The sequence below is a fragment of the Vipera berus genome (genome assembly GCF_964194415.1).
Source record: "Vipera berus genome assembly, chromosome: 8".
NCBI classification, from domain to species: Eukaryota; Metazoa; Chordata; class Lepidosauria; order Squamata; family Viperidae; genus Vipera; species Vipera berus.
The window spans coordinates 25,548,157-25,560,417 of NC_138211.1; the positions used below are offsets into that span (position 1 = coordinate 25,548,157).

Genomic DNA, 12,261 nt, shown 5'->3' on the forward strand with positions numbered 1-12,261 from the left:
CTTCAGCCTGTTTATCTCTTCAATTTAGGAATATTAAAAGCTATTCCTAAATTCCTGTCTGTGTTATACCTGAACAGAGAAAATAATCTGAAGATTTATCTTTTCAGTTTAGGAATGTTAAAAACTAATCCATCAAGTAACCTACATTCCAATCCGTAATGAACCAACATTATTTTAAGAGAGAAAATACATCAAACCAAAATACAAAATAACAATTCGTTAATAAATTGCAAAACCCACGTCATTTGCCCCTCAGAGGAGACCAGTATCCCTAGATAGATATAAGCCAGGAATCCACCATTGGCCTCTGAATTTCCCAGAATGCCTCTGGGTGGCATTATTAGTTGAAAACTCCGCCTTCGCTTCCCTGCACGACTACTCCTATCTAGGGTCCTCTGCGGGTCCATGCTGGCAGGAGAGGATTATGGGAACTGAAGTCCAAAACGCTTGGTAAGCGCTCCGTGGGAGAACCTGAAGTAGGGCTGGGATAAGCTTGCACGAAACTGCCTTTTTTAGAATTAGCCGCGTGCAGGGTGGTTACGAGAGGGCTGGGAAAGGGGGCTAGCCGTTCCCCGCGGGGAATCAGCAAGGCGTCCATTTCTCCTCGCCGCCCTCCCTTCGCGGGGCTCAAACGTGACGTTCCCGGGAGCGGAGAGTTGGACGTTCAAGCTTCGGCTGTCAGACAGAACGCGGCCTGAAACCTCCACCTAAGAACCTTGTGGACTACACGTCCCCTAATCCTCCTCCCCCACCCGCTCCGGGCGCCCGACGGGCCGCCTCGTCAAGCCCCCCCCCCCCCGTTTCTCCCTGGGATTTGTAGTCTCCTCCCGGCCGGCCGAGTTGGCCGGGCCTCAGCCGCGGAAGGAAACTACTCTTCCCAGAATGCAAAGCGGAAGAGCGGCCGGTGTGGTTTTGAAAAGAAGGTGGACGGAGCGCGGGGGGGGGGGGAAAGAAAAGTAAAGGGAGCCCCGCGGCGAAGCTCCTCCCCCTCCCCGCTTCGGGTTCTCAGGGCGCCGGGCGGGCGGGCGGGCGGGGGAGGGAGGGAGGGAGGGGGGCCGAGCGGGGAGCGCGCGGCGGGGCGGGGGTTAAACGAAGGCGGCGGGGGGGGGAGAGGAAGGGCGGGCGAGCGTCTCCCTCCTCCTCCTCCTCCTCCTCCTCCGCCCGGCTGGCTGGCTGGCTGGCGGGGAAGCGGCCCTTCTTCCTGCGACGGTTCCTTTCCTGGCCGGGCGGGCTGCTCGGCATGGTCTTCCCGCTGCCGGCGCCCGGCTGCCTCCGAGCCCGGCGGCCCTCGCTCGCTCCCCGGCCGCCGTCGCTTTTTCCTCCTCTTTCGCCTCCGGCCGCTACCGGGTAGCGATGCCGCAGGGCCGGCGCGGCGCCCGCAGCCGAAGCCGCGATCCTAACGCTGCGGCCCGGCCAGGTAGCTGCGCCCGCGGGAGGCCGGAGGAGGGAGGGAGGGAGGGGGGGTCGCGGCCTCTCGGGCAGCAGCTGCGGGAAGGGGGGGGGGGCTTTCCGCGCCCTCTCCCTCCTCCTTTTGGGGTGGGGGGGGTTTGAGAAGGCGTCCCGGGGCCTCCCCGCTCCTCGGTCTCGGCGCTGCCCGGCTCCGGGGTGCTCAGGATGGGCCCTGCGGGCCAGGCGGCCGTTTCCAGCCCTGGCGAGGATCCCCGCCTAAGAGTGACACCTGGACAGGGGTAGGCCACCTTGGCTCTTTTAGGACTCGTGGACTTCAACTCCCAGAATTCCTGAGCCAGTTGTGCTGGCTCAGGAATTCTGGGAGTTGAAGTCCACGAGTCCTAAAAGAGCCAAGGTGGCCTGCGCCTGCAGCTCTGGGGACCCTTCGGCCTATAACCTGGCTCTTCTCCCTCCCCCACCCCGCAGGTCTGAGTTCGAATCGCAGCCGGGCTGTGCCTTCCTGGACAGGGAGACCGGAACCCTCCTCGGCTGCCCTTTGAGGAGGGGGCAGTAGAAGACCCTGCGTCCGCAGAAGCGTTCATTTCCTCTCCTTCGCCAGGCAAATCATCTCTCCCTCGCTATCTGTGGCGGACGGGAGTCAGGCACCCCAGCTGAAGAAGCAGAAGCCAAGGCGGGGGTTGCACTTTGGGGACCATGAAGAAATTTTTTGACTCTCGCCGGGAGCAGGGAGGATCCGGAGCTGGTTCGGGGACCATTGGAGGCAGTAGCAGCAGCAGCACCGGCCCTGGGAGTGGATACATCGGCCGGGTCTTCAGCGTGGGAAGGCATCAGGTGACGGTGGAGGAGGTAGTGGCGGAAGGTAAGCCAAGGCCCGTGTCTTACTCCTCTGTCTTAAGCTGCTTAGTTAATCCAATCTGGAGAAACAGGCTTAAATTTAATTTGGGCATTGATCTCCCCCGATCCCAGCATTGTTGTGTTGCAGGAGAGCTACTGCTCCTGAGAGTGGAAATCAGTGTTGTTTATTAATATATATATCTATATATAGTGCTGAGGGCTAAGAGTGATGGATGAATGGCATAGGCAGCCGGGGTCTCCAACCTAGGGAACTTTAGGACTTGTGGACTTCAACTCCCAGGATTCCTCTTGTCAGCTGTCTGAGGAATCCTGGGAGTTGAAGTCCACAAGTCTTAAAAGTTGCCAGATTTGGAGACCCCTGGAATAGGGGGACAACCCAGTCTTGACTTTGCAATCCACAGGCAGTCCTGAAATAGCTCCTCTGAGAACGTGCTGCCAACCGCCCCGGCATTTCCTTCACCCGCGTAATAACTCCCCTTCCTTAATGGTGTTACGTAATGTGCTCGGCTTCACTGATGCAAATGCGTTTCTTTTCCTTCTGGTGCCGGCGCTGTAAATAAAGGGATAATTAAATGCATTTGGAATTTCCTCTCTGTATTAAGAGTGCCTGCTGCGTCACAAGGGCCTGTTTGTCACCAGGGGTCCTGGGCTCCAAAAGCTGTGGTTCTCCCTTAAGCATGGCTCCCTAAAGATTGCACTCTTACCATAGGCTATGCAAACCCCCCCCACCCCCCGCGGCTTACCTTTGAGCTAAAATGCACTTTTCAGTTACTTTGTCTGTAAAAGCTTGAGAGCAAGTTCCGTATGGAAGAAATGGACATGACCGTCCAGATTTCTTTGTTCCTTGACATTGTGATGGAAGAGCATCATTGGGAGGGGGGGAGGGGGGGAAGAGTTCAGTCTTATGCAATGCATCACAAATGCTCAAATAGCCAGAGAGAGAAAGAGGGACTTTTGCTTAGCAGAATGCAGCAGAGATGGTTCTGGCTTTAGGGATGGGCAATTCTCTGTCACTCCGGCATATGAGGTAACAAGTGGGGCGTCTTCCACCCTGGGTTTTGGAACAAAATCAGCTGGGATTCTGACTCTCAGCCCAAGTTTCCGAGATGCTGCTGGTCATGGTAGATTGCCGCAGACGTGACACAGAGATCGGGCAAGCAGCTCTCTCCCCTTGCTCCAACAATTATGAAACCGGGACAAAATGCTGAGTCCCCAGTTTACCCGGCTGATCCTGGGCAGGGTGAATCCTGCTGATTCAGGGAAGACCTGGGCTACGCAGGGACCTGGGGAGGAAGCTTTACGGAGGCCGGGGAAGTTAAGGCCTTCTTTGTGCTTAAAGTAATTGCTGAATGATCCTCACCAGCTGCTTGCCAGTAGATTCCCTTCCTCGTGGAGAGAATGTGATCCCTTCAATTCCTCCCCCTCACCCCGAAACTTGCCTGTACCACGTCAATATAGTGAGCTTGGAATGAGGGCGATCCGATTGGTCTCTCTAAACTGTGGCTTATTTTGATTGGGAAAAATGGTGGTGTTCTCCTTCCCTTCCCCATGGGGGGAGGGGATGTTGAGACCTACATGATGTTTGCTGAAGCGCAGATGGGTCAAAGTGTAGATCTGGGAGCAACAGAGCAGGAACTTAAACTAAGCTTGGGCTGGACTCTGGGCCAGCTTGCCTTTCCGGGAGAGGCTGAGTTGCCGGTGGGCTTGGGTTTCCAGGACCACTTCCTCAAGTCCCTTCTACATTCAAGTTCTACTCTTCTGTTAATCTTTTTTTTTTTAAAAAATACATTTTATAGATTTTTAACTTAATCACCTTAATATTTGGTAAATAGCGTATTGTCTGGGTTGGTATTTACAAAACAATAATTTCTATAATTCTATAGTCCATATAATGGCTTTGCTTGATTTTCTCTTTTTCCAATAATATTCTCTTTTTGCCAACCTTAAATTAATACATTTCTTATTTGAATAAATGACAAATATAGACATTTTTCTCATGTTGCTGCAAACAATAACCACATCAGTATAAAGCTTCTTTTCTAACTGATCATCTTGATTGCCTCGTCATAGATCCTGTTTACAAAATTCTTATTTAAGTTTGTTTTCCCCACAATATTCAAAACTTTCTTTCTGGTTAAGATTTTCTCAAAATTAGTTGCACTTAAGTATTTAAGTCTTTTTTCTCATATAAGCCATCCCAATACTTTTACGTTTCTCATATCTAAAAAAATAAAAAAAAACTTTTTTATGTAAAACATTCCAAAATTTTTATATTTCTCATGTCAAAAAACAAAACAAAAGAAAAAAGAAAAAAAATACTGTATTACTTGAGGGGCTCATCCCTCTTAAGCTAATCTTCATTTATATCCAAAATATTTCTATTTCTTTAACCATATTCAAACAGATGTTTAATTTTTAAATATTCCCTCTGGTAAATCCCATCTAATTTCTTTTTTTAAATAATATTTTATTAATTTTCCAATTTTACATTTAAGTATTAAAAAAGCAACGTGGTGACGGGATTAATCAATAGTTCAATAACAAAATCTTTAGTACAAATCTCAAGTTACAACATTAGATATTTCTTTTCTTTTTCCCTTAACATTTACTGTCTCGTATTCAAGCTAGTACAGTTCTTATATCAACTCAGTAAAAACATCATTATTACATTTATCAATAATTTTTTAGCTTATACATATCTTAATTACATTCAATCTTCATAAACAATCCATATCCTGTTATTTTTCCCCAATTTTTAGTTTCTCATCAATATTCCTATTTAACCTGTGATATTTATAATTTTCAGGCTTTAGGTAACCAAGATTTCCCTTGTCTCAATTCATAACAAAATATTATATCCAAAATACACATTTTATCTATTTGAATGTAATTTTGTTCTACTTCCTAAGAGTTATCTATTTCCCACCATATTAAATCATCCACTTAATAATACAGTATCCCTTTTAATAAATCAAAACCATTGGGGTTAATAAATCAAACATATTCATAATTAATTTTCTTTTTCCTTTTAGGTCTATTTTTTAAATATTAAATGGATAAAGTCCTTATTTTCAACTAATTTCCAAGTATTTTAAATTTAATAACCAGAATTCCCCTTATCTCAACTTCTTCCTTTAACCCTCTAATTAATAATATGAAATCTCCTCTAATAAGTCAAAACCCCAATTTTCTTCAACCACATTCTGGCTTTCTTCTTTTGCCAACTAGGCTTCCATATCAGTGCTTTTAGATCGGCAAATAGATCGCCCTCTATTATTATGTATGTTATTTGAAATAAAGGAGACCATTTAATTGCCATTTTTTCGGAAGGACTAGCCCATTTGTATTCGTTAAGTTGTCTCCGTTATTCCAATTCCCCATGATTGCCCATGTTTGTCTTCCATTCAATCTGTTCTTCTTTCTCAAATTTCTTCTGATTTATATAGAAAGTCTTTTCCATTTTCAGTGTTGTCACTCCCTTTTCTATATTTTCCATTAACTCTGTTGGTCAGTTGAGTCCTCTGTCTTAATATTTGATTTTTCCACTACTTCTGTTATCTTCTGTGTTGCTAGTTCTTTGGTTGTAGTCAAAGTTTGGGTTTGTGTATCTAAGCTGGCATCTTGGATCTTTTACATTAGGTCTTATTGCAAGCTGAAGGATGGTTTCATGTATTGCTTTCAACATGGAAAGGATCTTTTCCTGGTCTTCATCCATCTCTTTCACATGTTTATAGTCTTTCTAGTAGAAGTTGTTTGTTAAGCAAGACTTTATAGTCCAAGGTATTTCAACATCTCATATACTGACCAATATTCCTCAGATAGAGATAGGAAAACAATTTCCCACATATAACTCAGAGTCAGTAAAGGTTTACATTCATAGTTCAAGTAAGCCATTTATGCCACCTAGCTGTTCTCTTACAACTAAGTCTCTCACAGGTGATGCCAAGGTCAGAAAAGTCTTATCTAAGGTCTAGGCTTCAAGCCAAGTCTCTTTTAGGAAATAAGTTGTAATACCAAACCTCACCACAAGATGTCACCTTTTTTCAATTTTATTTATTTTTTGTAGATAAAAACGAATCTCCAATAAAAATAGGAAAAGTTTTGGTCCCCAAGTTTCAGGAACATATAAATCCAATTAGATTAAAGTTCTTTAAATGCTTTAATTCCCCTGGGTAGTCAGATGCTGCTATTCTTAGAGGGTGGGATAGAAATTCCTTTCCCTCTCTCCTCACAGGGGGAAAGATACTTTAGGCAGCTTTTACAGAAAGAGAAAGTACTTAGGGTAAAGAGAAGATCAGATCTCACCCAGTTTCATCTGCGTTGCTTTCGAAGTGCTTGGTGGTGAGTTTGACTTCAGCTATCTGCAGCCTAGTGATGGGCCATATTACTATGGCTGCTCTTTCCTCCGCCAGTTTGGAGGGCTGCCCCGGATCAAGTGGAAGGGCTACCCCCAGTGGAGTGAAATCGGACACGGAAGATGGAGCTCGCCTTCCAGCATCCCCAGCATCCACGATGGCAAACCGGAAGTCCCATCATCTAATTTCTTAATTCTCACTCTAGCCTTTTTTTTTTTGCCAAATACCTTTCCTGATCAATATGCTTCGCTGAATCAAAGAATCTTCCATAAACTTGTAAGTTTTGTTGCAGGTACAAAAGGCAAAACAGTTAAGTTGTTTTAAAGGAAGGTTTCATCCCTTTGTATTTATTGAAAATCTTTTCCTTTCTTTCTTGATTTTATTTGTCATTTTTTGTCTCTCAAGTTCTCATAGTTCTTCTGGCAGAGGAACTCTGTCTTGTATTCAGTTGTCTTGTTTTTTTCTGCTCTATTTTCTGTGAATTTTTGTGTTGCAAAGTTAAATTGGAGATGTGTTCATTTATATTTTCAAAGTTATTTTTAATTTCCTCATGGTTTGAGATCATTGTTGTTTGGACTTGTTGCAACACAGTATAGATCTCCTTCTGGAAAGTATTGGTTTTTTCTTGATATATTCTTTCTGCAGATCTCTGGTTTTCCATGATAGCCAAATATCAGGGTTTTCTTTTCTCTGCAGATAGCTTTAGTGTCACAGTTGAGTTGGTATTTGTAATCCAGAAAGGTCATTTTTCCCCCTAAAGTTTATAATTCTCACTTTATAAATAGCCCAAAATGTTCTCTCTTTTTTGTCGCAGCTGTTCTCTGTTATTAAGACATTGAAGGTCAGCAAAAACAAGTTATCTTTTCCTGGGCTTTATCAGCTCCTGTGATAGAGCAACTGCTGTTGTATATTTTCATCCACCACTAGATGTCAGCACCAGTTCATTTTTCAGCAATAGACAATTGTTTACTTCTATTATTTACTTCTATTTTCATGGTTTAAAAGGAAAATCTTAACAGTTTCCACCAATTTCAAACTTATCCAAATTAAGTCTCATATTCACTTCATTTCAATATATTTCTGTTCCCCTGAAAAGTTTAATTCACTGCTTCCGTCTGCAGGATGGTGGGGCAGATCCCCCTCCTTACTTTCAGAGGCTTTTTGTTTCTTGGGGTTTTTCTTTTTTTCTTTTCTCTAGGAAATCAGTTTTCAAAAGAGAAAATCACTGTTCTTACCCAGTTCCAAACATGTTGTTTACAGTCAGCTTAAAATAGTGATTTTGGGCTTGCTGCTTGTAGTTTGTATTTGGGAGTTGAAGTCCACGAGTCATAAAAGAGCTAAGATTGCCTACCCCTGGGCTAGACTGGAGTTAAGCTAGCCTTTCTCCTGCTGGTTTCTGGAGGGCTTTTCCCAGACCGATCAGATCAACTGCCATCTCTCCACAATTGGCAGGACTTCCTCCTTTGTTGCCTCTTTGGGGCAACTTCAGGCCCATTTAGGGGCCCCTAGCAGGCAGAAATTGGCCGTAGGGTGCGGAGCCTGTGCTCCCTCGGCTGCCGCACTACTGCACAAAACTGGAGGCCTATCTGTTAATTAATCTTCATTGGCCAGTCTCCTCAGACAAAGCTATCAACCATAGTAAAGGTGTTGCTTAGAGTGTGCAAAGTTTGATGGGTGGGAGGGTATTTATTAAAAATGCTTAAGGATCTTCCAAAGGGCTTTTGATTCTATGTGCAAGCAAGGACTCTCTTATAGACTTACCAAGTGTCAGTGATGAGCACAGAAAAGGGAGTTAAGGTGTGGTTGACCAGATTTTCATTTAGAGAATGTGGGTTTAAATTTTGCTGGCTGCAAATAACAAAATAACAGAGTTGGAAAGGACCTTAGAGGTCTTCTAGTCCAACCCCTGGCTCAAGCAGGAGATCCTATGCCATCCGTTGTTTCTTGTCCTGCCTTCAGGTGCTTTGGAGAATAGGCTGAGCCCCTCTTCTTTGGGGAAGCCCCTCAGATATTGGAACGCTGCTATCCTGTCGCTCCTAGTCTTCCTTTTCACTAGACTAGACATATCCGGTTCTCTCAACCGTTCTTCCTACGGTTTTGCCTCCAGCCCCTGAATCATCTTGGATTGCCCTTCTCTGCATTCTTTCCATATCGTGGCAACCAAAATTGGATGCAGTATCCCAAGTGTGGTCTTACCATGGCAGTATACAGTGATAGTAATGCTTCATGTGATCTTGACTCTTGAATTCTGGGAGTTGTAGTCCAGTTTCTCTGGAGGGCATCTGTGAGAGACAGATTGATGTTCAGTTAAAAGGTCTCACCAGGGCCATGAGTTTGGCCCTAAAATCCCACTTCGCTGTGAACCTTTGTGAGTGAACTTGTGCAAGTCTTAGCAAAGGATGGTGGCAGCTCAATGTGGTAAGGCTCACATTGCACTTTGCATAATGCATTGAAGTTATGAATAATTTAGCCCTGAAATAGTAAGTTTTACCAGAATGTCTTCTTCAATTTTGTGAGGAAACCTAGTTTCAGTTGGTCTGAAGGCCTTTTGCTCTAATGCGACACAGAATCCTATGGAAGAGTGTCTTTTGGCTGAAGGGTGAGTCAAAATACTTCTAAGCAACAATAGTTGTATGGCGTTCATATTCACATCTAACTTCTTGCTGAAAACTTGTTTTTTTAATACCTGAATTATGTATTGGTTAAACAGCTGTAAAGCAGTATGAAGCAAGCAGGTATTTAAGATCAAAGTGATTGTTGTGGGTACATTGTTGCCTCTTTGTTCTTTCTCTTTGGTTGTGACAAAAATTAAGTTTTAAGACCTCACATGGAAGGAATTGCTGGGAGTTGAAGTTCATAAAGGTGCCATAGTTGTCCAACCCACTGTCTTACGAGGATGGTACCAACTAGAATGGCTTTTATTCGGCTTTGACTATTGCACCAGTTGTGGCATTGCCTAGAACAGGAGATGTGAAAACAGTCACTTTCACCTTTGTCTTTGGTTTGGATGATTGTAATTTATTTTACATGGAGCTGCTCTTGAAAAAAAAACATCCGTTTTTTTCTTATGGAAAAGTCTGATTACTGCCATATCGCACCGTTGCTGTGGAGGCTTCACCGCCTCCTGGTGTCCCATTCAAGGAGCTGATTAAAAGTGCTAATGAGCTCAGGAGGTGGGACCCTTTGACTGACTTTCCCAGGTAGATTCTGCCCCCTTCCCAAAGTCCAAGTGATGAATGTGCCAAAAGGTTCAACAGGAGCAGCTGCAAAAGTGGGCATTTCCTTATGGTGCCTGTCTCACCTGGTGGTCTGCTTCCCAAAGCACGCACGCGCGCGCACACACACACACACACACACACACACACACACACACAGCTTGTTCAAGCTTTTCAGAAGCCGTTTGGAGAGGGATCATGTTTCTTGGCAGTGACGAATGAGTAGTATAGTAGTATATCTCTGGGCTATGATTTATTTTATTTGACTTTGCATTGGTATTTCCATTACTCTCATTCCTTCTGTATTTTAGTTAGTATTGCCTCAGACTGAACCGGTACACCGTATACATGTTTGTAAATAAATGTTAAGGTAATGTCCCTCTTAACCAAACTTAACTCCTGGTAGCATGGGTGGAGTTTTCTTGGCTGTAGAACCGAAACAGATTGTCTTTCCTTCTTCTTGATGTTGACTCTCCAGTCTCGTCTACAGCTTGGAATTTCATTAACAATATGAAAAGGGGTGGGTGGGGGGGAGAGAAATTTGTTAAATGAGTTTTGCCCCATTTTATGACTATTCTTGCCACGGTTGTTAAGTGAATCACTGCAGTTGTTAAATTAGTAACACGGTTGTTAAGTGAATCTGGTTTCCCCACTGACTTTGTCAAAAGGTTGCAAAAGGGGATCACATGACCCTGGGACACTGTGACCATCATAAATATGAATCAGTTGCCAAGCATCCGAATGTAAATCACATGACTGTGGGGATGCTGCAATGGCCCTAAGTGTGAAAAATGATCATAAGTCACTTTTTCAGTGCAGTTGTAACTTTTAACAGTTACTAAGTGAACTGTTGTAAGTTAAGGACGACCTGTACTTTATCACTTTTTCCGGATTTTTTGGTCATCAAGTTTTGGATACCTTGCTAGGTGACTGGTGGTACAATTGCCATATCCTAAAAGTGGTACAATCGGTGAAAAGGTTGAAAAGCCCTGACCTTGGCTATATACTGAGGCAATGGCTCAGTATATTAGTCCTCTGAGGCAATGGCTGATATAGTCAGTTATCCCATGGTTTTACTGTGGACAGCCAACAAAACAAAGCAATGGATCATTGAACAAATCAACCCGGAGTTCTTACTGGAAACACAAAATGACCAGGCTCAAATTATCCTAGTTTGGGCCTATTATTTGAAGACCTAGATCTCTAGAGAAGGCTCTGATGCCAGGAAATGTAGAAAGAAAGAGAAGAAGTGGACGATCAGTAGCAAGGTGAATGCTGTGGTGATGGGGCACCATTGGAAGATCTGAAAGGCCAGCTTGGGAGCATCTCCTCCTAGAAAAGTTCCATCTGTGTGGTCTTTAAGAGTTGAAACTGGCTTCATAGAACAGAAGCAATCAATGGAAAGACCCAAGTTCTTTGAAAAATCCATAACACATAGAAAGGTTGGAACAAAAGGGAAGATGAGGAGTGCTTAGGAGCAAGGTGGATGGACTCTGTTACAGTGGGATCAGGATACATTTGCAAGACCTGATAGACCAGGTTAGAGACAGATCAGGGATGGACCATCCTGGAGAAAATTTAGCCACTAAGTATCAGCACTGACTTGATGATACATAAACCCCTCCCCCTCTCACCCAAAAGTATCTATCTATCTATCTATCTATCTATCTATCTATCTATCTATCTATCTATCTATCTATCTATCTATCTATCTATCATCTATAGGGCTTCCTTGAAACCTGAAGATTATTTCAAAGATTTCTCTAGGGTAAAATGGTAGTGAAAGGTTGCTGTAGTCCAACCCTCTCTTCCTAGAATGGCCACCAAAATTTCAGGGCAGACACGTGCAGTGTCTGAGGGTAATGAAGTTCTTTACTGCCATTGAGAAGATCACTGATTCTCATGGTTCTGGGGACAGAGCCTGAAGTGCTTCATTTGAAGGTGTTCCATCTAAACCCAAGTGATCAACTCTCCGCTTTAATGACATCTGCTTCAGAGGACATTTGAGAACATCTGAAATTTATGTAGCCAAAAATGGAAAAAAATATAATATTTCTAGTACTTTTGGGTAGCTAGCCTAAGAAGATAAAAGATAAAACTCATCTGTGCTGCTAAGGTCTTATTTGCTTCTTTGAGAGCCCCCTGTCCTTGTAAGGACCCGCCTCAATCAGTCCTCCCAAGAAAGCAGAACTCTTGAAACAGCATCATTTCAAAAGGAAACTTTTATTGGGAGATGTTGACAGCAGGAATAGAAGGCAGGGTCTGAGGGTTTCCCACGTGAATCAAGTAATCAGAAGTGTCCATAGTAACCCCACCCCAACTGTCCATCCCAATGGTTCAAACAGGCCAATCCGCAGTTGTGAAAAATGCTGTGGGAACAGAATGATAAGGCGCCACTTCCAAGGCTGTTAGGTGTCTGTGCCGTT

General features: G+C 44.1%; 1 protein-coding gene across 12 annotated transcripts in view; it reads left to right on the plus strand.

Moving 5' to 3' along the window:
• Positions 1-2,054: 2,054 nt before the first annotated feature.
• Positions 2,055-12,261, plus strand: part of AAK1 (AP2 associated kinase 1) — a 93,223-nt gene continuing 83,016 nt past the window's right edge. For all 12 annotated transcript variants that reach the window (XR_014027244.1, XM_081333881.1, XM_081333885.1 and 9 more), the window contains exon 1: positions 2,055-2,269. Coding sequence is in view for 11 of the 12 variants with exons in the window: in XM_081333881.1 (XP_081190007.1) it covers positions 2,104-2,269 (166 nt within the window). In the remaining variant the exon portion in view is untranslated. The remainder of the gene's footprint in view (positions 2,270-12,261) is intronic.